The sequence below is a fragment of the Helianthus annuus genome, chromosome 10 (genome assembly GCF_002127325.2).
Source record: "Helianthus annuus cultivar XRQ/B chromosome 10, HanXRQr2.0-SUNRISE, whole genome shotgun sequence".
Taxonomy (NCBI): domain Eukaryota; kingdom Viridiplantae; phylum Streptophyta; class Magnoliopsida; order Asterales; family Asteraceae; genus Helianthus; species Helianthus annuus.
Window position 1 is genome coordinate 143,338,116 of NC_035442.2, and position 27,576 is coordinate 143,365,691.

Sequence of the window (27,576 nt, forward strand, 5' to 3'; positions counted from 1 at the left end):
CAAGTCCATGTCAACGACCATGTCAAAACTTACAAGAGTATTGCATCAACCAATAGAGGCATTGCATCAACCCATAGGCACCGGATAGTACAAAGGCCAGCGAGAGGTTTACCATAATTAAGGTAACTGTCGTAGAGTCAAAGATGTGACTCTTGTGGTGCAAGGGTAAAAAGAGGTAAGGTGACGACTCAGTACAGGAAATATCCCTTAAACGATAAAATAAGAAATCCATTCAAATTAAACCATATAAGTCACTACATCGAATATTCGCAAAAGTTTTAATCACCATGATTGTTTATACAAAAACAACTGAAAGAAAAATAACTAGATAAACGATTGAAAGACGAGTCAGTCGTCCACATCACCATCCCCGAGGTCACTACCATCATCATCGTCTCCGTCATTATCCGAGACCTCCTCTGGATCTTCTTCCTCCTCTTCCGGCTCTTCATCAGACCCTTCCGCCTCTGGTTCGGGAGGTGCCGGGACTGGGGCTGGCTCGGGTTCAGGTGCGAAACGGGCTTCCTCCAAGTGATGGACCCTCCAATCCATCATACCTATCTTTTCGGCATGCGAGTTAAGCCTTTCATGATCCACTCGAGCGTCTCTCAGTATCAGACCTTGTACCTCACGCCCTTTTAGGGCTTCTGCCTTCAAGTCAGTAGTCCTCCTAGTAAGTTCCTGTATCTGCTTCTCTTGAGCTTCCAATCGCCCTCCTTGGGTATCAATCTTTCTTAGTAATTTCTGATTTTGCTCCATTAAGACTTGGTTTTGTCCTATCAGAATCTGGTTATAATCTCGGAGGGCCTTACTCACAGCCGACTCGGCCTGAGCGCTGAGGGAGTTAACTGGTAGTGCATGCGTAGGTCGGGAGGACGACTCCCCGCCCTGTGCGAGTCTCTTCCTATAAGCAGCACGCGTCTCCATCTGACGCGGGGGTGAGTGAGTATCAGCGGGTGCCTTCCCTGGCGCCCGGGATTGGTCGGAAGATGCGGACGGTGTAGACATGCCTGTCGGGTTGATGACGTAACGCAAGTTAAACGAAAGAATGCACACTCACAACGTTCCAAAAGAGGGTATTAACGCAGAAAGGAAAAAAAATGACAGAAAGAGTAAGCACACAAGGTTTCAATCAACAGTTGCTACGTCCGTTTCCTCGTCCACTCATGTTTCTATATATGGAAATGAACTAATTTAGGAGTCGAGAACGAGAAAAGTATTCAGGTTTATCACGTTAGGGACGATTAACTACTATGTTCATACACAAACAGGGAAGAACCCCTCTTACACTCGTTAAGCCTCATTGGGATTTGCATGCACCACGCGTTATTATCATGTGTGCACCCATGATAATAAGGCGGTTTGCATGCTCCTCTCGATGCTTCTTAACTTATGCTTGAAGTTTCTCCCACCCCAATCAACACAAAACAAGCGCTACCAACAAGATTAGGATTTACTAGATGTAAGTGTTACGTTACACTATCAATGTGTCATGATGCCTACCATGTCGTATCGTGCATGCTATAAGTATAGTTACGTTTACTAGGCATATAAAGCATAAGCTAAGGAGGAACGAACCTTGCAGTCTGAAGCTGAGTGTCATGGTCATCGTTTGGATCAATTCGGTTATAGTCTGGTTTTATGAAAACGTTTTTAAAACCGAGTTCTCTATAACCAGTGGCTCTGATACCAAACTGTCACACCCCCAAATAACCACCTAGGGCATGTCCCTATTGGAGGTGCAACGATCCAACAAAGAGCCACCAATCATATCAAACACAAGTTATACTGTATTAAAATACCCCATTAAAATAAATGTAACGTTTGAAAAGTTAAACAAAAACCAAAGTATTGAGCGGAAGCATAAATGTATAAGTGCGTAAATGAATGAAAACCAAATCAACATAGTTGTTTATTATGACCATAACCACTCCAGCAGCATCAGACGGCAAGCTCCCAAGTTCCTTCAATAATTACCTACAAGCATGTAAACAAGTGTGTCAGACTACGCTGGTGAGTTCAAGGTTTTGTTAACAAGTTATGTTACCATATGTATGTTAATGCGATTTAATGTTGCGTTACGATGTTGCTCAAGTTAGTTACCCTAGGGACTACGCCCTTACGTAACCGAGGAGTGTGCCTCTTAGCAACCCACTATGTTGTCCAGTTAGTTACCCTAGGGGAACCGCCCTTACGTAACCGAGGAGTGTGCCTCTAAACAACCATAGTGAAACCCAGATAATTAGTACCTAATAGCGCTATCAACTAATTACCCCCATTGCCCTCCAGGCAATAACCAAAACCGATTAAGTTGTTTACCCAATGTTTCCCTTCCAAATGTTTACCAGTTGTCCCAAACCACCGGGACGCATGCTTGAGAAAATGCAATGAACTCACCTTGGTTTGCTCGGTTAGATTAAACGTTCGTTAACCAATTGATCAATCAAATCCTATCGTGTTTAATAGAGACAGTCAGTTTTCATGCACGTAAATCCCACATTCCACATTCACATTGCACAAGTAGAGTTCACATAAATCACAAATCATTATGCAGTCGTAGTAAGAGATCATGCAACACAATAATCCATAACAACATATAACAAGTATTCGGGTCTCCTGTGACATTCACATTACACGTTCATGTTTCACAATACGCTTAACGGTTATTTTGTTATTCACATAAAAGTGCGACTCAGTTATTATTAGGCCCATTGAGAGTCTGTAACATGGCCTGATCCGCCAGTCTATTCGAATCAAGCTTGCCGTGTTCGGCCCAACATTAACTCAATATTATGATAAATGTGCGGCCCTATATATCTATTCAGTAGCCCATACTCAACATTACAATAAATGTGCGGCCCAATATATATAGTCAATCCAGTTTCGGGTGTGTGTGTATAGTCTAATATAAAAATCCATGCCTAATGTGTGTGGTTTAATAACAACTACTTTTCCACCTTAAATGCAAACATCAAATATCATTAACACCGATTCCAAAGAGATCGATCAACATGCTATTTCTAAGAATTAAGTGTCAGCTCATGTGTTTTAATTAGACAAACTATACATGGCCGCTCCTTATTGAACCTTTGCTCGGCCCTATAACCGATCAACACATGTGGCCTTTCCACCCAACTCATCAAAAGTCACATGTATAGTATCAAAACAGTAGCCGCCAATTATGAAAGGTCCCTATCTAATTGCCTAGGTTTTCAAAACAGCACACACACATACATCGATAACATCACTATCCTTTAAATACATGTGCAGCCTTTTTAATTGTCAAACTTGGACCTTTATTCAAAATTAATTAATTATTATAATACACATGCCGCCCCCCCCCCCCCTATTGGACCTTTATTCGGTCCACTTATTGCATGACATCTCAACATATGGTAAAGCAACAGTGGGCGGCAGAACATGAATCTCCTATTGATTGAACATGGGCGGCAACAATATATATAAATAAAATCATCAACAGGTTTCACAGTATGTAGATTCATTAACCCCTTTTTATAGTTCAATTACATCCTCACAAATGTCGGCAGCATATACACACTCATCGAGGCTTATTATAATCATGTAGTATAATCATGTAACATAGTAACACAACTTGAATAACATAATTTACTAACCGGTAACTGATAGATCGGAATATAGCTCGAACAAAAGAGGGGGGGTCTCCTACGGTCTGATGCGAATCAAGGAGAAGGAGGGGTAGGGTTTGCTTTAGATTTAAACTAACCGGAATTAGATTATGAGTACAATTCATATGCCTAAGCAATAGGGGTGTTGGGCCGATTAACTAAACAATAAAAAGGTTGGGTCGGTTACCTTATTAACTAGACAATACAATGGGGGAGTTGGGCCGGTTAGCTAAACCATACCTATGTTGGGCCGATTACCTTTTAAACCAAACAATAAATGTGTTGTTAATTATTCAGTATTAAAACGTATATGGGTTTTGTGTCACACTATGTGGGCCAAGGGGAGGAGAGGCCCAAACGGCCAAGAAATGCATAAACGGCATGAACGGTTTCGCGAGTGATTTACATAATACTAACCTGAATGTTCGGGTTGTCACATCAAGGTTATAGTTCAAAAGATAATAGCAAAGTATGTAAACAGGTAAAATCATTATATGGCCTTAAGCAAGTTCTAAGGCAATGGAATGAAAAGTTAACTTCTGTGTTAACTTCTATGGGTTTTGTTCAAAGTATTTGTGACTATTCCTTGTTTGTGTTATCTAAACAGGATGTGTTTATTATCTTACTTGTGTATGTTGATGGTATTGTGGTTACAGGTAATAATAAGTTTGAAATAGAGAATGTTAAAAGAAGTTTAAGAGAAAATTTTCATATAAAAGATCTTGGTTTGCTTAGATATTTTCTAGGAATTGAAGTGTTATACTCTGATGGTTGTATTTGTTTATCCCAAAGAAAATATTGTCTTGAGTTGTTAAATGAGTTTGGGTATTTGGGTTGTAAACCTGTTACAACACCAACTGAACAAAGTTTTTTGGTTACAAATAAGTGTAAAAGTGATCAAAAACTTTTACAAAATGTTAATGGTTTTCAAAGGTTGATAGGGAAACTGATATATTTGTCTTTGACTAGACCTGATATTAGCTATACTGTTCAGTTTTTAAGTCAATACATGCATAATCCTTGTCAATCTCATCTTGATATTGCTTTAAGATTGTTGAGATACTTAAAATTATCTCCTGGAAAAGGAGTTAGTTTTAAAAAGTCTAGTGATATGGTTATAACTGGGTTTGTAGATTCTGACTGGGCTAAATGTCTTAAGACCAGAAGGTCTGTTACTGGGTATGGTATATTTTTGGGAGGAACACTTGTTTCTTGGAAAAGCAAGAAACAAAATGTTGTCTCTAGATCTACTGCAGAAGCTGAGTATAGAGCTATGTGCTCAGCTACCTGTGAAATTATGTGGATTATTAATGTTTTAACTGAATTAAAGATTGCTTGTAAGTTACCTGTCAAACTGTACTGTGATAGTAAGTCAGCTATATCAAGCTCTCAAAATCCTGTGTTTCATGAGAGAACTAAACATTTTGAATTAGATTTACATTTTCTAAGAGAAAAAATTGTGCAGGTATTGTTGAACCTGAAAAAGTTAGTACAGAAATGCAGGTAGCAGATATTTTCACAAAGGGTTTGAATGCAAACCAACATCAAACTCTTTGTGAAAGTTTGGGCCTTTATAACATGTTTGCCACATGAATTATGGGGGCATGTTAAATTAAATTATTGCAATATGATAATTCATGTTGCAACATTCAATATTCTATTACACAGTTGATAAGTTTGTTAAATTGTTTTAACAACTTTTGGGTAAAAGATATGCAGGTTGTTATGTTTAGGGACTAAAGGTATAACTTCTGGGGTTTAAAGTGCTAAAGAGGAAACATGGAGGTTCGTTGTGAAAGTATCTTTTGACGTCAATATATAAAGAGTGTAACAGTTGAGTTTGGTAGATTATCTTCTCGAAGTCTCTGTTCTCTCTCTCATCAGGCGATTCAGGGTTTGCGTGTTTGTGTTGAAGCTGATCATTTGTGATCTGCTTGATCTCGTGTGAGATCTGTTTGTATGTGATTTGTATAGATCAACTGATTTACATCATGATCATCTTTCTTTTGTACAGTTTTAGATCTCATGTTTTGTGAGATCAAAGGGTTTTGGGGGTTTTTTTGGTTTGGGTAAATCAATAAAGTTTTGTCACCGTTTTTGTCGCTTATCTTTGTGTTGTTCGATATTGTTCATTATCGCATACCATTTTTACAGTAACTATGTAATGTAGCAAGTAAATTCACACCCAATGCAAGCAAACACGTAATTCTTAAAATATATATTGCTATAAAACATTGTTAGCTTATATCCTTCATACATATAAATCAATTTACAACTTCACATATGGCTTGTGTTTATAAAATATATAACACTGCATACAATACACGATGACTAACAACTTACACCTTTGATATCGAGCCCTACATACTGATTTGCATTGAACATTACCATTACCGGTGACGGAATCAAGCACAGTTAGAGCTGCAAATTATAGTACAAAAAGATAAAAATCCGTTAACACAAGATTGATATTTGATATATAGTACTAAAATTGAAACTGTTAAAGATTGTTGGGTTAATCAGTTGTTCGCGGGTTAGTTCACGGGTCATGCCGTTTCACAGATACAGGTTCGCGAAGCTTGCGGGTCAATACTGCAAATGAATCAGGGGTAAAAGAGTCAAAGTTTGTACTACAGGTTAAAGTATTAAAGTGTCATGTGTGTGATTAATTAATTCTGAGCACATGCAAAATACAAAGTTGTGAACGTTGCATTACAGTCAAAGATGACATACTAAATGGGAGTTAAAGAGCTAGTTTGTTGGTGATGCATGGGAACGTGGACTTAGTTTTATTAGCATGTGTTTGTTTATTTGTTCTTATAAATAGGATAGTATTTCTTCTTTTGCAATGTACACTTTTCATTCAATAAAACATCAAGTTTAATTTCATTCCTTTCTTCATACAAACATACATAACTTTTGTGTGTGTTGTGTGAGTATTGAGTGGGCCTGAACCAACATTCGGTATCAGAGCCTAGGGCTCGTAGGAAGCGGGTTTGAAGATCAGAGGAAGCCTCCGCCGCTGCCGGGTGTGTCGGTCGGTGGATGGCAGGGTGAAGAAGGGTGTAGCCCGTCGCTGCGAGGAAAACGCAGCAGGAAAACGGGTTGTTCGGGACTGGTTGCAGCGTTAGACAGAAACAGAAAGATGTTTCAGGTCAACCGTTGTTGTGGTAGACGTACCGGTTTAGACAACGGGGTGATCGACATCAGTTTTCGGTGCTGTTTCAGGACTATTATACAGCAGAAGGCGGAGGGTGTTCGTGTCAGTCGTTATCGCGGGTGAAGTACCGGTTTGGATGACGGGGGTGACGGGTGAACACCGGTGTGTTCCGTGGCTGTAAGTGGTGATCAAAGAAAGACGATTCAGGGCTGTTTTGGTTTATGGTTGCGGGTTTGGGCAGCAGGTGTACAACCAGTAACAATAGCAAAAGTGTTATGATGGTGCCTTGATTAACTTGGTGCGTGATAAGAGGAGACCGGCGTAGGTGCGTGAAAAACAGGCAGAAAAATCGGTAAAAGCAGGTGGGCTTTGGATTCGTCTCGTTTGGCAAGGTGAGAAAACGGAAGAAGCGGGTGGTTTGTTTTCTTTGTCGGTGGAAAACCTCTTGAACAAGGGTGATGAGAAAAAGGTTGTTGAAAAAAAGGAGGAACATGGTGGTGACATTATAGCGTTGGAGTTCAATCGGGTGGCTTTGGATGTGACCGAGGAAAGGTCGTTGATCCGTGATAAGTCATCATGTTAGTGAACGGTTCCAACGGGATGCCATGTGACATGTTACAAGTGTAGTCGGTGTGATTCGGCTTGAACCGAGTTGACTTTGGGCGTGACCGGTGGGGGTCGGGGTGTCCGGTAAAAGTCATGATGGTTTGAAACTGAGGTGGTTCGGTGCTGTAGTGAACGGGGCGAACAGACACCGATTAAGGGGGTGATTGTTGGGTTAATCGGTTGTTCGCGGGTTAGTTCATGGGCCATCCCGGTTCACAGATACGGGTTCGTGAAGGTTGCGGGTCAATAGTGCAAATGATTCAGGGGTAAAAGAGTCAAAGTTTGCACTATAAGGTTAAAGTATTAAAGTGTCATGTGTGTGATTAATTCTGAGCACATGCAAATACAAAATTTTGTGTGAGCTGTGTGAGTATTGAGTGGGGCCTGAACCAACAAATATGACTAGAATCGCCGCCTCCAATGACGGAGGCAAGGATGGAATCTCTAACGCCATCGTCATGCAATCCATCACTTGAGCTACCTACCAACATTTACCTTTTTTAATACAGGGATTGTTTGTGTAATTGATTATAAATTATAGAGTAAAATACACGAATAGTCCCTATGGTTTAGTAAAGTTTCTCCTTTAGTCCCTAACTTTCTAAAATTACATGTATGCTCCCTGTGGTTTGCTCGTTTGTTACTCGGATAGTCCGTTAAGTGGATGACTGTTAGTTTGTCCAGTTAAGTATATATGAATTGACTAAAATACCCTTATTATAAAACCTAATAATAAAAAACTTAAAAAAATGTATTTAAACATTTAATAATTAAAGTGGGTCCCACTTATTTTATAACTTAACTCTATACATCATCTCCACGCCCTCCTTCATATTCTCCGACAAACCTGTACATTTTCCGGCGAGTTATTCCGGTTAAAAACCACATCATACAAGCATGTCATGGTAATTTAATAGTGTATTCCATTTTATTTAAATTGATAAGAGTAAATTACAATTTTTGTCCTTTATGTTTGTACCAGATTGCAGGCGGTGTCCTTTACCTTTAAATTTAATGAGTTTTGTCCTTAACGTTTCAAAATCCTGCATGTTATGTCCTTTAGACTAAACTCAGTTAGATTTTTTGGTTAAGTATGGTCATGTGCCTTGCACATGAGGGCATTTTTTTCATTGCACCTTTCCAAGGGCAATGTTGTAAAAAAAATAAAAAATTATTCAGGGACTATTTGTACCAAATTTATTCTCCACCATCCTCCTCCTCACCACCACCACAACCGTCACAACCACCGATCTAAACGATTCAGGCAACCTTATCCTCCAAAACTCAAAAAATTCCGTTGGAAACCCCTATAAAAAGAATGGACAAATTATTCAAATTCAATGGCACCCTTTTTCTTTTCATCAAAAAGATCAAAAACCTATCAAACAAAGTAGCATTTTGGTAACGTGGGATTTAAATGAACTGATACCCTCTACCGTCGTGACACTGTTTCACACACACAGTTGCAGAGGTTTTAAGAAGAAAGGGTGATATCATATGATTGAGTGAAGATTGAATGAGAAACTGAAAATCGTTGACCTGGAATAAATCCAAATGATTTGGTGGTTAAAAAATTTTGGAAAAATATATACTTTTGCCGTGACTCACAACGAATTCTATAAGGAAAGCATTTTTTTTTTCACTTTTGATCTCCCAAATGATTTTATTGTAATGTCTACCTCTCTCGCTCTACATCTCTCTCTCTACCTCCCTAACCAAACAATTAGAAACCCTAACACAAACCCTAATTTCCACCATTAAGTCCACATTTAACTACCTCCTTTCAGTAATAATCAACAACTGGATGACAATTTATCTTCAAATTTGCAGCATCCCTAATTTCTACAATTAATTCCACATTTAACCACCTCCTTTCAGTAATAATCAACAAAATCAACAATTGGATGACAATTTATTTTCAAATTTGCAGCATCAGAGGTCACTTCTGGCGGTGTCAATGCAGAATTGAATAGTAAGGTGGCGGTTGGGGTTGTGGTGGCTATGAGGGCGGTGGTGGCTGAAATCTAGAGAGAGATAGGAGTGAAAGAGGGGTAAACAGAAAGAGAGAGAGAGGTGTGTGAGATAGATAGAGTATTAGAGTGTGTATATATAATATGATATTGGTTTTCTAAATTTATTTTCGTTTTTTTATTAAAATAATTTTGAATTTATAGGTAAGACCAAATTGCCCTTGGGTAACCAGATCTAACAAAAAAAAAATAACTAGGTTAGGGCTAAAGGACGTAAGTGCAAGATTTTGAAACGTTAAGGACAAAACTCGTCAAATTTAAAGGTAAAGGACACCGCCTGCAATAATCTGGTACAAACATAAAGGACAAACTTGTAATTTAATTGATAATAGATTCATAGCTCAAGTTACCAATCATAACTTAAATTGATAAAAGTAAATAAACATGTTGGGGTGCAACTGTGCACGCAACAAGAAGCCATTGACACAGTGTACTACAAATTACAAATCATAGAAGGAAGGTAAAGAAACAATAATCCAGATCTTAGCATTAACAGGTTTCATGATCCGTAGCTCAACCCGATCATTAACCGTAACATATCTGACCAAATTAGCTACATCCGCTGCAACAGGTTCGTCCAATCCACTCCACTGACACCATCGTCTTGAACATTCTTCGCCGACCGATAAAACCCCCGTAAAACCCAACCCACCCCCGCCTTTTGTAGTACAATTTTGAAGTACATGGTGCAAGTTCTATAGTTTTAGATGCAACCATATAAATGTATAGCATTACGGAACAAAACCTATTCCACAATCCTAGCTTTCAAAAGATGAATCTAAACAGATGAATTAACAAAGGCATAATTTTCATTTATACAACACGTTACACTTCAATTTATTAACTTAGTTCCCTTTGTTTACAAGGGGTACAAACAACAAGAAACCCAAATCCCTCTACATACAAAACTGCATATACCCTTCTAAAAAAACTTGAAATTTGGTAGAATGAGAAGATGGTAACAGTAGAGCTTGCTGGAATCCGTGTGCGGTAGTCGTACTCTATTGGGAAAACAACGAAGAAGGAGAATGGGTGTGAGTTTTGGTCGGAGGCTACCGAAGATGGTGGCAGTGATGGCGTTGCTGCTGGTGACGGTAGAGGGTGATGGTGGCAGTGGAGCTTGTTGTGAAAGAAGATGAAAAATGGGGTGGGTTTGGGGTTAGAGCATTCACATCCATTCCACTATATTTTCACCCTAAATTACACTAAAAATACTACATCTTCTCTCTTCTTTTCAATTAAATAATATTTTTTATGCCTTTATCATTATCTTTTCTCTCCCCTCCACTCACAAACACTTTCAAAATATATTAAAAAATTATAGGGGGTGAACAGTGTCCCCTTAAATATACAGATGAACAGTAACATTTTCTCTCTCCTCCACTCACAACCACTTTTTATACTCTTTATATTATAAAAACTCCATTCACAACATTTGATGGAATGGATATGAATGCTCTTAGGGTTTTCATATTTGAAATAATGATGGTGGGTTTAATTTTTACAGAATTATGGTGGGCCCCATGATAATTAATAATATTTCTATAACTTTCGTTTTTAATAGGAAGGATATTTTGGTCACTTCATATAGACTTAACTGAACAAACTAATCGTCATCCACTCAAGGGACTATCTGAGTAACAAACGAGCAAACCACAGGGAGCATACATGTAGTTTTAGAAAGTTGGGGACTAAAGGTGAAACTTTACCAAACCATCTCTGCATTTTACTCTAAACAATAAGTTAAAATGCACTGTCATCCCACCCACCCCATCTCCTTCTCTCAGTCACCTACGACCACCCCTTGTCTTTTGTCTCCCTTTTCTTTCACCATTATTGGACACGTAGTTTTGGAGGTTAGATAGTAGATACAATTGGGCCAATTGAACACTAGCTAATTGTGGAATGAATGTTCAACTTGATGTTTAACTAGAGTTGTTTATTTTATAGTGGCATTGAAGGTCTCTGATTAAATCCCAGCAACCAAAAACTCGCATGACCGCACCTCACCGCCATCATCGTTACCTCACCACAAACCATATCCCACACCCACATTGCCTGAGCACTGCATCACACCGCCATCATCGTTAATCCCCAAATCCAAAATCTGATGAACTATCAACAAAACCCACACCATACAATTGAGGGACATTAGTGAACGTCACCTAAATGGTCTCCCGACCCAATTTGACCATCTGGGTTTTGATACAAAGATAAGAGGTGGTGTGGCGACAGTGTTCTTTGGTGTTCGGTGATTGCTCATTTGAATAGGAGGAGGCCTAGTAACGAAAACGATTGGTTAGGAAATGGTTGCTGTACCAAAGAGAGAAATATGTGGTGGTGCGGCAACGATGGTTTTCAGTGGTGGCGGGCAAAAATTGTGGCAGATGATTCAAGCAGTGGTATCGTAGGATACAAGTCGTTTGTATGATTTCGGTTAGGTGGGGGTAGTCGTAGTCGAGGGGATAATGTTGTGGTGGTGCAGATATGAGGGGAACTGGCAGGGCTGGGTGGGGTTTACACTTTTGAGTTTAGAGTAATTGCACAAATGGTTCCTAAACTTCCAAAAGGGTATTTTAGTCATTCTACTCAAATTTAACAAAAAAATTAACAAAAGTTAGTGTTAATACCTAAACTCGTTACAAACTGATAATCACAAGCCTCAAACCTACTACAAAAAAATGTTAGTACCCAAAGGTGTTATTTTCAATAAACCATAGGGACTATCTTCATAATTAACTCTTCATAATATAATACAATACAATACAATACAGTATAGTAAATACAATACAGTACAGTACGGTACGGTACGGTACGGTACGCCACGCCACGACACGCCACTACACGACACGACACGACACGACACGACACGACACGACACGGCACGGCACGGCACGACACGGCACGACACGACACGACACGACACGACACGACACGACACGACACGACGCGACGCGACACGACACGACACGACACAACACCACACAATACAATACAATACAATATTATATAATATAAGCCTAGAAATTGGCTACAAAGTCTAAAATTCATAAAAAGTGTAAAAAGTCATCGAACACCATAATATCAACCATAAAACACACTCAAAACTCACAAATAACAAAATGGAGATAACTAAAACAACATTTTTGTAGGTTTTGTTTTTGTGTTTTGGATGATAAGGCTCTGAGTATCAAAGACTAATATTAGTGTGTTTTATATTTTTAGTTTTACGATGGTGTGTTTGAAGTTTTTAAGGAATTTTAAGGTTTGAATATGGTGTTCTAGTAATCTCCACTCCGTTATTTGTGGGGTTTGGGTGTGTTTTGTGGTTGAAATTGTGGTGTTTTATGACTTTATACACTTTTTAGGAGTTTTAGAGTTTGCAGCCGAACCTCACCCTATAATATGATATAATATAATATAATTTATGTGAAAATGACAATTTGTAAGATAATTGTTAATAAATTAATATAATTTTGTGCATGATGATAAAATATATTTATTTAGCTAAGTGTATGATGAATATGTTGGTCAACTACTCCGTTGGAGCCTTGGAATTCCTATGTGACTACTCGGAGTACTTAGTCAACCTCGACCTACTCGGGGCTACTCGAACTTATGCTAATTTTGACATGAATTACGCTTAGTTCGACACCTATATAATATCCAATAATTAGTTTTCTTTATATTTAACATGTCTGATTAATATATGAGTACTCCCCGAGTACTACGAGTACACCCAACTCCCCACTCAACCGACTAGGGAGCTCCTAGCGACTTCTACAACACTGCTGACAACGATAAGTGTCAATGTTTAAAGAACATACCTTATTGTTGATGGAACAATTGCAATGAAAGATCTCGTTCTTTAGCGAAATGACCTCTTTGATCTCAATTTTCATGTTGTATCTGTCAACAGAAAAGCCTTCATTATGAATAACAACTCTCTAGTTCACAAGGGGTTGGTCATTCTAACTGCTATCAACGCCATTATAGCTTATGCGACGACGAGTGATAGTGTAATTATCACCCTTTAGATTTCCACAGCCACTACGACTATGGGTGAGTAAATGGTACCATCGGAACCGGTACCGAATTTCCCGAACCAACTTGATTTTCGGCACTGACATTTAGCGTTTTTGGTACCGGTTTTGAACGATGTCTAGTACGATACTGGTTTTGTAATAGTATTTATCGGTTTTTACCTTCAAATCGTGGCCCGTACAGGTATTGAACCATACCGTCCGGGGTATTTTCGGCGCCGGTACCCAATTTTTGGGATATTTGGTACCGGTACCGGTGGATACCTAGCGCATCCCTAATTACGACCACCTGTGACCGAGGCATGCAATTCTTCAAGTTGTGTGGTGGTTTTGTCAACCTTCACTTTGTTATTTTTGAGTTTTGGGTGTGTTTTTTTTGTTGATATATATATATGTATATATATGTATGTATGTATATGTATAGGGGAAGGTTCATTTGAGAAGAAAAATTTAATTGAGAAGAAAAAGAACAAAGGGTATAATTGTAAAACATTAAATAAGTTTTCATTTATCTCATTTATTATCATCTTTGACTAATTAATTAGTCATAAAAACTATCATCCTTCACACTAATGTTTTTTTTACTACACACATCAAAAGTTACCCTACACCTTTCGAAATTTACCCTACACATGTTGAAATTTATCGTACACAACCTGTAATTTATCATATTACACATTGTAATTTATCCTACACTCTAAATTATTTTATTTTAGTTTTTCAAAAAATATATATTTTTTTTATGCGTATGGTAAACTTTGGTTATATAGGGGGAGGTTCATTTGAGAAGAAAAATAACAAAGGGTATAATTGTAAAACATTACATAGTTTTTCATTTATCTCATTTATTATCATCTTTGACTAATTAATTAGTCATAAAAACTATCATCATTCATACTAATGTTTTTTTACTACACTTAGGCAACACCTTTCGAAATTTACCCTACATATGTTGAAATTTATCCTACACAACCCGTAATTTATCATATTACACATTGTAATTTATCCTACACTCTAAATTATTTTATTTTATTTTTTTGAAAAAATATATATTTTGAAGATAAGTTACAACTTTTAATGTAGTTAGCTATTAAAGAGGAATACTACTAATTAATAATCTTTGTAGGTTTACCATATTACCCTTATTGTAACATTAAATACTTATATTAAATGAAGTAAAATGAAGCATTTTTATTGGTTGAAATTTCTTCTTTTTTCTTCTTACATAAAGTTTCTTCTCATTTGAACTCTCCACTATATATATATATATAGTGGAGGGTTCAAATGAGGCAATTTTTTTGTAAGAATAAAAAAGAACAAATTTCAACCAATAAGAATCCTTCATTTTACTTCATTTAATTTTTGTATTTAATATTAGTGTAAGGGTATATTGGTAAACTTAGATAGATCATTAATTGTTAGTCTTCCTTTTTAATAGCTAGTAAATTAAATTTGTAACTTATTTTCAAAAAATATTTTTTTTTTCAAAGAAGAAAAACAATTAATTTAAAGTGTAGGATAAATTACGAGGTGTGTAGGATGAATTACGAGTTGTGTAGGATCAATTTCAATATATGTAGGATAAATTTTCAAAACGTGTAGGATAAATTTTGATGTGTGTAGGCAAAAAAATTACTGTGAAGGACAATAGTCTTTATGACTAATTAATTAGTCAAGGATAATAATAAATGAGATGTAAGAAATACTATTTAATGTTTTACAATTCTACCCTTTGTTCTTTTTCTTCTCAATTTAATTTTCTTCTCAAATGAACCTCCCCCTAGATGTATATAACATGTAAATATATACATAGCTTTATTGCCGATGTTGTTACCGATTTTTCTCTTTGCCTTTAGATTTAGTTTATAATATTTGTAATAACTCTTTCTATCTACTTTTATTTTAGATGTGGCACGACACGAGAGATGCTAGGGATAATGAAATAGATGTTTTGTTGATGACATTGATGCCGAAGTTTTTTAGCGAGTTAGGTATTTCGTTAGATTAGCTTATGTAGTTTATTTATACAATTTAACGTAGTTTGTTATGCATTCACAAATGATTGTAATTTGATGAGTTTATTTCCGAATTGGATGTCTACGGGTTTATTTTCGATTTGAATGTGTATTGTTTTGGTTTGATTTGAAAATGTTTCATTGGTGTATATAAGCTTGATGTATTTCTAGAAAACCTTTAAATGTTTTTTTCCAGCAAATGTATTTCTGGGAAAACATGTATTCCATTGTAAATGTTTTTTTCCAGCAGTTAATAAGACGGTGTTAAAAATATTTGTTTTAATAAATGTTTGATATTAAAAGACGGGGTTCACCAAGTTTATAAGACGGTGTTAAAAATATTTGTTTTAAAAAATATTTTGATATTAAAAGCCGAGGTTCACCAAGTTTAAGCCGGTGTTCAAATTGAACACCGTCTAAAAAAAACATGATTTTAAGTACTTTAAGACAGTGTTGAAAAACACCGTCTTAAAACCCATATCACCGTCTAAAAAGAAATGATTTTAAGTACACCGTCTTAAAAATGGTGTTGAAATGATTTTAAGTACTTTAAGACGGTGTTGAAAACACCGTCTTAAAAATGGTGTTGAAAACACCGTCTTAAAACCCATATCACCGTCTAAAAAGACATGATTTTAAGTACTTTAAGACGGTGTTGAAAACACCGTCTTAAAACCCATATCACCCGCTCTGTTTTGTAGTAGGGTTAGCAAAACATATGTCAAATTGAATTCAACAGAAACATATTTCATCATTCAAACTCCGAACATTGTCCATGAACGCCTTCTCGATCTCTTGGAAACGCATAAACAGTTACACATGTAAACATCCTCTAAAACAATTCTATCCTCCCAGATTGTACGGATGCCATTTCATACAAAAATTGAAGACCTGAAAACGCTCATCAAATTGAAATTCAATCTGAAACCAGAGTTCTTCACCAAAAGTGACGTTTCGTTTCATACATATCTCGAAGCACAACACACATATGTCGAACTGAAACCAATAAAAACCAGAGTTCTTCAATCAACCCCGGATACTCTCCATAAACGCCGTCTCGATCTCTAGCTAAGGCGGATCGAGATTGAATCTGAAGAAAGCCGAGAGGAATTTCTGAAAGATAAACGAGAAAAGAGCAAAGATCTTAAACACTAGATTTGATTCTGAGAGAGAAAGGAAGATTGTTGCCATGCTTAACCTTTGTTCTTTCCCGACGTGATTAAGCGGTTTCTGTATGAAACGAAATGTCACTTTTGGTGTCTGATGTGGAATCGATGGCTCGAATGGTAATGTTCAGATGAGGTTTAGGAAGACGATAGCGGAGATGTGAATGGTTAGACAACCAGTGGCGTTGAAACTTGAAAGGGACAAAATAGAGAAACAGTATGAATATGGGAAGGAATGAAAAAAAAATCTGGGGGTGGGGGAGGAATGGTTTAGACGTGATTAGAGAGAAACATTCCGGCCGTAATACTCGATTACATTCCGTTATCCAACCAAACACTTCCATTTTTCATTAGGCTTGAATAGGTTATTTCATTCCCTCCTTGATTCCATCATACCAAATGCCCCCTAACGGCGTTAGCATTCTGTTAGTTAAGGTCTATTGGTGGTCAATATATGTCAATAGTTGGGACCGCCAATGGTTATTTTTGAAATTGAGACTGTTAGCGGTCAGTGACAAATAGTCGGGCTTTAAAATCCAGTTTTCCTAAAAAATAAAGAACATAGAAGTATTTTATAAGCAAAGAAAATAGTACAACAATTTACTATTAATTAAAACATCTGTGTACATAATAATGTAATATGCTTTACAAGAGTAATATTACCAAAAATTAAACATTAAACATTAAACTTATGATCATATGTATGGGGGCTTTAAAGTACTTATAATGAATCATCATCTGTGTTATCTAATTGATGGACATTTCGATTGTGCTTCTAGCACTTTCCACACTTGCAACTATGCTAGATGATCGTCTCACTCGAAGTTGCCAATCTTTAATAAATGCTGATATCAGTTTGACTAAATTTGTGTCCTCTTTATTGGATTTTTTAAATTCTTTGATGCTCATGACGATGTAGATGACAAGAGCAACTGTTGATGTCCTACGGTTAGCACGAATAGTATCCAAAAGCTGTGAAGGTTAAGCCTCCCTTTTTCATCAGGTGAAGATTCTTCATCCACACACTTCTCAGAGATAAGATGTTTGTCCTCAAGTTCTTTGAGTAACCCACTTTCTGATACGTTCATTAATGCTTCGTTGGCTGCTGAAAGTCTTTCAAACTTCTTATGAAATGCCTGTATAAGTTATGCAACATCATATTAGAATGTCTAAAGACCCATATACGAAACTAATTAATATGCCGTTCAAAAAGAAAAAATGAAACTGTTATGAATGCATCATTTATAAGGTGACTTTCCACATACACAACTCCTATAACTCCCATGTCTTTAAGTTTTTTTTTTTTTTTGTATTAATATATATGCCTATATATAGTGGCATTTGTATATGTTGTAGAGATCTCAATGAATAACAATTCTCTATTCTATCTTTCTCTCTATGTTCCTTTGATATTTACTCTTTAGTTCATATACTAGTCGCTAGTAGGCCGTTGTTTCACAACACGTTATCAGCACGAATTGCTTTGGAGTCGAATCGCATCATAATAAGGTAAGTGGATATTGTCTAATCAACTTATTATTTATGATTTTAAACACAAACCATATTGTAATTCATACTATTTTGGGTTGTGTTAGAGATTTGTTTTGTTTATCTATTAAATCTACCAAACTAATTTATATATATTGTAACTCATATAATATTGGGTTAAATTAAGATTTATAAAATTCCAATACGTTTATAAATTTTGTATTATTCACCAAATCGTTTTTTTTTTTGTCATTATGTAAGATTTGATGGGAAACTGGACAATATGTTAAACAAAAATTGTTTTCAATTTGATTTACAATCTGGTCTTGGGCGACTAGTTCTCCTCCACAATTTTTTTTTCATGAATTAATGCCCATTAAACAACCATGATATTTATCAATTAAGTTTCTTTTTATTGAATGTTTAACAAATAAATATAAATTGGTTGCCATAACTATTTTATACTTTGAGATTTTATCTCTATGTATAATTTAATACAACATTTTAAGCAAGCATAATTTAGATTTAAATTAGAAACCGGAACTTGATTATGGGAAGGGAGTCGAAGTTTAATTTAATAGAGGTCGCGTTAGGTTTATACAAAATTTTAACATTTATTTATAACCTATAAACATGAACCAGTAGTCTGTCATCTATGTATGCAACTTTTCTTTCCTGTTATGCAATTTGCTTTTGAATTATCATCAAGGTTAAGAGTGTGTGTATATTTTTTTTTTCTCTTTCAACATGGGTACACCTCTTTGTTTCTAGAATTAGATTAAGATTAAATGCATATATATTTCACTTTTCATTGTCTTTATTATTGTGTTATTTTGATCGGTTTGATATGATGTGGGTTTTATTACTACTATGAATATTTATTGTTCGATCAATTTAAACCCACTTGAATTTCTTTTACGTTTTCTCGTTGGGAAAATGAAAAGTTTCCATTAGTATTATTAAATTAGAAGATGAAAAGTTATCATTGGTACTATTAAATTGGATTTATCACAACATATAAATGAATATTCATTATCTTAGTTTTTTTTAATTGTAGTATTAATATGAAAAGTTTCAGTTATTTAATTTTATTATATTATTTAATTAATCTTGCTTTATGTCTATATAATTAAATTATTTGTGTATGAGATATAACTTAGTATTTTTGTTCTTAAGATATACTTTATCTTACTTAAGCTTAATTATTTTATACTTTTAATTATGGGATAAGAACTCGCTATCAAGCTAAGCATCGTATTTATTTATTGTATACAAAATTAAATTAGTATATTCTTTTAAAGGTTTTTGCTATTAGATAAACATGGAGTTGTATTCTCATACATATATTAGTTTCTACCACATGTTTAGATAAAATATGTAACTTTAGAAAATTATTGTTAATCTATTTGTCTTGTTTGTACATTAATAGCACATCCCTTAAATGATAAAAATGATCAAACCATATAAACATATTCTAAGTCGATAGTAGCTTTTATTATACGTAAAGTGCATTTTTAAATTGTTGATTCATGAACCAAAACTATTTTATAACATGTGTTAACTGAATTGCATAATATTTCAATATCAACTAAATCAACTAAGAAGTTGATAATTGTGCATGATATTATCACATATTATTTGGTATAAGTAATAGGTTTCTTTATTTTGTATTGAATATATTTTATAGATGTTTCTATTTTTTTAATGTGAGAGAAACAAATATTATTGTAAGATATGCATGTGATTGGTTATGCCATGATAGCTTAATACATAATTTATATATTTTGCTTGAATGTGATGACATATTATTATTTCATAAGGTTTTATTTTAACCTTGTTTTATTTGATAACATGAAATAATGTTATGTATTACTTGATTTAACTTTGTAATATATGTCATCTATATGCTATATATTGTTTGTATGTAGATATTTTTTTTTGGATAAATTAAGCAATTGAAAAACCAAAATTTGTGATTTATCATTACTCTCATAAAAAAAAAATTATAAATATGTTCACGTATGACATTCAAAGTGTGTCATACTCTCTGAAAGGTCGTCATATGTTGACCAATAAATCTAATACGGGTCGATCATGTAAGTTTTTCTCAAATTATATATTAATGAGAAAAGAAGATTGTTTTGAAGGAAAAACAAGATAAAATTTTCCATTGGTCACACCTAAGATATACTCTTGAAGTAGCAATATCGAATGAAAAGTTGAAATGATTTCATATAATGAAAAGCTATGAAACATTTTTTGGCTTTCCTTCGTTCTTCGAAGTGAATGTGACTACATATTGATTATTGTGATCATTGATATAACTGAAAAATAGTATGATGATCAGATTAATAATGAAATTGATTATAAAAAAAATGTAATGATGCTCATGTTAATAACGAGATAGACCACCAAAAGAGGTGAATAAAGAGACTGATCATATGAGAATAAAGGGTTAAAAGTTTGAGTTGCAAATACGATGTTGTCTCGTATTTTATACGTTTAGTATACAAACAATGTGCACATAAAACATAGTGCAAATAATATATATATGATCATATGCTCATAAAGTAGCAATATTATTAAAGAATATTCAAGGTCATTATCAGAATAAAAGTTGTGTGGAGATATCCATTCCCTAAAGTGAATGTAATGATATAATGATTAGTGAAAGGTCACAATCATGTAATAACTAAGGAAATTGTAATGATACCACCATGAATGTTGTATGATTATTACTTGAATAAAATGTGATGATATAATAATTGGTGCAAAGATCATGATCATGGTAATTGAGGAATTATGATCATGTAATGAGATCAACCATGTTTATATTGCGATGACTATAAAACGATCGTTATAAAGGTTATGATCATGGTAAATGAGGAAACTGTAATGATCCTCAACTATGTTTATATTGAAATCGACCACAAGAAGTGGCAATATAAGGGAGTTACTATACGAGAATAAAACGTGGAAAACATGTTATAATATGAATGATTGAAATAATAATTGTTATTCTCTTGTATTTTCTATTTGTGTATTGAACAAACACGAGTGCAACTAAAAGCATATATGATGATCATAAACCCGAAGTTTATGGTTCATAATCATTTAATGATTGGCATGACCGGTTAGACCATACCGAGTCTAGATGATGTGAAAATATCAAAGAACTAGAAGATTCTTCATGGTACTTACACATGCAATATTTGCTCTCAAGGGAAGTTAATGATATACCAACTAAAGTATGGTTTAGATCCCTAAATATTTTGGAAATAATAAGGGAATATGTGTATCCCAACATGATACCATTTAGTATTCTGAAATCGATGCATCGTCTAAATGGTTATCAAATCCACAACCTGAAGCTTGTGTGATTGCGGCTTAGCTAATGTGATAGCAAGCATATTAATCCAGATTACTATTGGTTACAAAGGCAATGATCATGAGAGGAGCAAAAGTTCATTTAGGTACATGTAATTTTATATATAGTACCATCAATTCACATCAAGCCAATAAGTTATAGTTCTCCTCATACAGTTGGTTTTTGGTCAGGAACCAAAGATGTCTCATCAAAGATTTTGGTTGTGCGACATATAATGAAACTCGTCCACCACACCGCACAAAGATGGACTTCTAAAAAGTTTGAGAATATGTTGGGTATAAATATTCGTCTATGATTAAGTACTTAAAGCCATTAGTAAGAAATTCGTTTATGGCTCATTAGTTTTCACTTTAGTGAATGAATGTTCCCAACATTAGGGGGAGATAACAAGCAGTTGGAAAGTGAAAAATAAAATGAATTATCATGTCATCTTGATCCTCAGACTATAAACTATGAACTAGAAGTTTAAAGTATAATTCATTTACCAATATTGAAGAACAAATTACCAGACAAGTTCACTGACCTAAATATAGTGACTAAGTAAGTCACATAATCAACTGCTTATGCTCCAGTTATATTTGTGTCCCAAGAGGACAACCACATATTTTTGTAATGAGTCTATTGCACGCCTAAAGCGTGGTAGACTAGTTGATTCCAATAATAAAATTCCTCGAAAATTGGAGCAAGTAATTAAGATGGTCAAGTCGAGGTTATAGTAATAGGATCTCCTGCAGAGACATTAGACATGACGGTTCAAGAAGAACCTCAGGTACCTGAAAATAAAGAGATCTCAATAAGTTGTATCATGTCTAAGATATGTATGGAATCGAAATAAAAATCGACGTCGTTAAACTTTCGTATATAATGTAGCGCTTAAAATAATTAGATGACGAGGATCAAGATTTAAGATCTGCCTATGAATGAATATTAAGAAATGACTGGCCAAAATAGAAAGACACAAATAAGGCAGAGTTTAGTTCTCTAATGAAATGAAAAGTTTCTGGACCAACAGTCCATACAACTGAAGTTGTAAAATATGTTGAATACAAAAGTGTCTTTTACGCGAATCATGTGAAAATTAAATTAAGTGATATAAGTCAAAATTGGTGGCACAAGAATTTTCACAAAGACCTATGATTGATTATTCTCCTGTGGTGGATGCATTGACTTTCCAATATCTTATTAGTCTGGTAATATATAAAAGAGAATTGACATGCATCTTATGAAAGTTATGTATCACTTGATAATAAGTCATATAAAATAAGTTCTCGAGAATATTATGATTATTATATAAATTCAGATCTGAATACATATACATGTTGTATATGTTATTGAAATGAATATAATTGGAACACCCCATGAGTATCCTAAAACATTTGAGTGCTTAAGAGGTTAATTGAAACACCTTATGGATGTAATTATAGTGCACTAATACTTCAATAAACATACATAGAAAATGTGTACCTGGTTATTATGGCATCTCAATGTACACTATATACAAACATGGTACAATATGAATTTTGGAGATAAAAGCAAGTGTTCTTGATATTTTTGCATATGATATAGATATCTATGTGTTAAAAGGGCAAGTTTATATAGCAAAACTTCTAAGAGTGAAAGCACATGCATATTTGGTTAAGATGGAAAGAATTCCCTCATGAATTGATAATGCTAGAAGCATTAATGATGTCAAAACCTCAAGAACGTACTATATCAAGTTCATAGAATATGTATGGACTAAAATAGCTAGATCGAGTGTTATACAACTCGAAATATTTGCATAAAGAGGGATATAAATTTGATTAAATTAGCCATGTTTTATCGACGTTCTACTTTTAAAAGTTCACTATAATCGCAGTTTACAGTGATGATGTCTAGGCATCATCGAGAGAAATAGTCGAGCTTTTAGAGGGAGAATTTTTGAATGACCTTGGCACGGTCTAATTATTACTCGAACTGCAGTTCGAGTATATATGTAATTATATTTTACTAACCCCTCAAGTTTATCTAAAAGATGATGGTTGGATATTTTAATATGGACATATTTGAACCTTAAAGTACGTTAAAGGTTGTTAAATCATTTGTTATAAGAAATGTCTATTATCATCTCTTACCAAAGTAGAGATTCTCATTCTAAAAGTACCATCGTTAAATGCATAAGTGCATTAATATGTTTTGCTAGCTATGTATGGTTATAATATCTTTCACTTGAGCTTATTATCATGATATAACCTTTGTCAAGCGAAGAAACATTGGAATGAGTTTAAAGAAATATTTCAGGTATAAACGATATTTGATTATATTTTACTAACCCATCAAAACAAGTTTGGTTAGTCTTGTAGATGCAAGAATGTAACGAAACACAGTCGTGGACGTATGATAATTTTTGGAAAGAGGCACCTAAAGTCTCGTTAGAAGATTATACAACATTGCTCAACATAAAGGATTGCACATTAAGGGATCAAGCAACAAATCATTCGCTACAAAGGCTTTATTCGACTTTCAAAGAAGATGGACATACGTCACTTAAAGGACACATGTTAAAATGAGGGGGAGACTTATTTAAGTTGCACTCTTTTTCCCTTGACTAAGTTTTGTCCCATTGGGTTTTCTTAGTCAGGTTTTTAATGAGGCAACATACCTGATCCAAAAGTATCAGGAGGAGAAAATACGCGCTGCACTCTTTTTCCCTTAGCTGAGGTTTTGTCCCACTGGGTTTTCCTAGCAAGGTTTTTAACGAGGCAGCATCACCAAGCGTATTAAAGGTATGTGGATAGTCAAGGGGGAGTGTTATGAATGCATCATTTATAAGGTGACTTTCCACATACACAACTCCTATAACTCCCATGTCTTTAAGTTTTTTTTTTGTATTAATATATATGCCTATATATAGTGGCATTTGTATATGTTGTAGAGATCTCAATGAATAACAATTCTCTATTCTATCTTTCTCTCTATGTTCCTTTGATATTTACTCTTTAGTTCATATACTAGTCGCTAGTAGGCCGTTGTTTCACAAAAGAAACTAATTAATAGGTCATCAGTTATTAATTCAGTTTCATTTGTAGCAAATCCAAGTGAAAAGTACAGGATGGTACATTGAAAAATGTCAAAAAACACTAGATTTTTTTTTTACTTATTGTAGCTTGATACAATGGTAATCTATCTTATCACTGATTTTAAGGGCATTTTCATCACTGTCATTTCCACTGGATTGGGCATAAATGAAACCAGTCAAATACTTAGTCGCCAAAAAGTAGTTTCAATGAATGGTGTCCCCTTTTAGTTTTTAATTAAAAATTCCAACTTTAAACTTGTTATGTAGAGGTGACAATTTAAATCCGTTTACTGATAACTGAAATGAATGGGTCAAAGGTCTCCCAAATTCTATTTTAGTTTAATGCAAATTCTTATATCATGTATTCAAAAACTAAGATTAACATGTAATCACGTCGATCTTTTAATCATATTTAATGCATTAGTTATTTATCCTGTCTCGTTACCCCACCTGAATTTGGATAACTAATTTTTGAACTTGAAAGTTGAAGTGTATTGGGATAATGAGAAACTAGAAACAAGAAGACTTACAAATCCGAAACCTCCAACTTTGAATGTCTCTCCGGTTCTGATAAAACTCTTACAATACTGAGCCAGAAAGACTTTAGCTGCAGGAACCTCAAGAAAGATAGCTTTAATTTCGCCACTATTAAGGCCCTCGGCGTATCCATCGGTCGAGTTATAACTCTTGATACTAAAATTTTTAAACTTTAAAACATTCACCAAATATTCGTTTATAAATGACCCATTGCAGTACCCTATGGCTGCATTCATGTCTCTAAGCATCTCAAAGCTTGTTATCGTTGGTTCAAGCCTTTGAGCCGTGAGCATACTTACCAAGCTAGCCGTGTAGCTTTGTGTGATAATTAGTGCCACAAATAGCCATACGATCACCGCCATTCTTGACAAATTACTATGCATCTTATCACCTGTGAGAGAAAATGGTCAGAAGTAAAATGACAAGCAAAGATGGCACTAGAAAAGTTGGGCCGAGTTGATGCGCACGCAAACGCCTATTTGTTAATTTTATATTATATTTTATAATAAACATTTAATGCGTTAACTATAATTTAAAAAAAAAACTTATCACAACAATAACTTATAGCACTTTTTTATATTTCTTTTTTATTATCCTTTAGACTTTCAACATATTGATTTATTGTACATGCTTGAAATGTTTCCCTTTTAGCTAAATTTGTTATCTAACTAGCTCGTATGAAATGAAACACCATTTGAACTAGCTCGTATGAGATGAAACACCATAGAATTTAGATAGCACAATTGTGTAAGTTAGTGAATTACCACGCAAAGTGAAGAGCGTCGAGAATGCAAGCCAAAGGATGATTCCAATTTGGGTAATGATGTTTCCTTGAAGATCTTTGTTGTGGTTTCTCTCAATAAACCAAATAACAAAGCCATTGTATAGAGTAATTGCTACTGTTATCCACCACATTTTCACAGTGAAAGGCTTCAAGAACAACCACGGCTGGTTTGATAATCTAGATCGAGCAGGTACAATCATCTCCAAACCTGACTCCGTGAACGGTTGTGTAAAATGTGCATGTTCGTGTCTTTTTGATGTAATTGTTACATCACCGGCTACAGCATGAAACTCCTGTCCAAATTAAAAAAATATATATAGAAAAAAATGTATGAATCGTAAAGTATGAGAATGTTGCATTGTGAAATGTCTGACCCCTGAATCAATTGCTTTAATCAAATTTTCATATGAAGAATCATTAAATGGAATCCGATCATATGGTTGATTCATCCATTATTTTCATCATTGCATCAAACACATCATATACAAATCCACCGAAGACATATTCTTTTTTCACGGGATCACAATCCACGCTCACGAATTGCCTGAACAGAGAATGAGCAGGAAAAAGGACCTTCATCCTTTTCTTTGAACTTCCAGCCAAATTCCGCCTGCTACTTCTACTAGCATACCATGGCTGCACCGGCCACAGAATCTCTCCGACATTATCTATCAAATGAGTGTAATTACTTGCTCCATTGGTCTCATTTGCAGCGGAATTATTCGTTGGTTGGGAAACCATGATTATCGAAAAATCAGACAAGGATTTTTTGGAATACAATATCGAATGGAATTGTTTCTTGGTGCAGGACATAACTGCCGGCTATGTTCTTATATAGTGTCGGTTAGTGACGGTTATATTTGGAGGGAACATAAACCGTTTAAACGGTGTCAACCTTTGTAACATAACCATTCACATATACCGATCTAAAATACATAATTATAAGTCACATAATCCTAAAATACATACATACATAATAATATCCGAATATAATAGAAATTATGTTTATATCTTCTAACACACTCCCCTAAACATGATTTCGTTTACGAGAATGTGCCAGAACACTTATGTTAGCGTCATCTACTGCTGCCTTGGCTCTTTGAAAATCGAACCTTCTTCTCGTATGCAGCCTTCTTAATCCTTTCCAGTCATTGCCAGCATATAACGCGAAATGTTCATCTGTTCCTTCTTCTTGTTCTGCAGCAACTTGTCCACTTGTTCCTGCAATAAGTTCCATGCTTCTGGTTCTTCTTTCTGCACCGGTATCCTCACCGACTTCCTTTTCTTCAGCAGTGCCTTGAATACATTTGATCTTGTAGTAATAAACCAGCACGTCTAAATACATAGCGTACATAAGCCTCATCAGTTCTGCATCATCATAATCAAGACCCATGTCTTTTGCTATCACTGCCCACATATGATTATCTGTTACCCGTCGATGACCGCCCTCTCTTTTTACTGCTAAGTACAAGTCTAACATGCAGACTTTCCGGTTATTCTCGGCATAAGCGGGTAATGGTCTTGAATTAATTTCTAGTTTAACCTTCAAAAACCAGTCTATCATATCTTCGAATTTCTTTTCTATGAAGAACTTATACTTTCCTACATATTCATCATCTTCCAACATATCCATAAGGGCTTTGCAATCTTGGAA

The 27,576-nt window shown here is 35.0% G+C and overlaps 1 protein-coding gene across 1 annotated transcript; it reads right to left on the minus strand.

The window, feature by feature from the left end:
* Positions 1 to 17,484: 17,484 nt before the first annotated feature.
* Positions 17,485 to 26,663, minus strand: LOC110882747 (glutamate receptor 2.8). The gene is made up of 4 exons (XM_022130690.2): positions 26,409 to 26,663; positions 25,903 to 26,215; positions 25,132 to 25,529; positions 17,485 to 17,803 (listed from the first exon to the last, which is right to left on the minus strand). The coding sequence occupies exons 1-4, from the start codon at positions 26,661 to 26,663 to the stop codon at positions 17,573 to 17,575; spliced, it is 1,197 nt and encodes a 398-aa protein (XP_021986382.1). The 3' UTR covers positions 17,485 to 17,572.
* Positions 26,664 to 27,576: the final 913 nt, after the last annotated feature.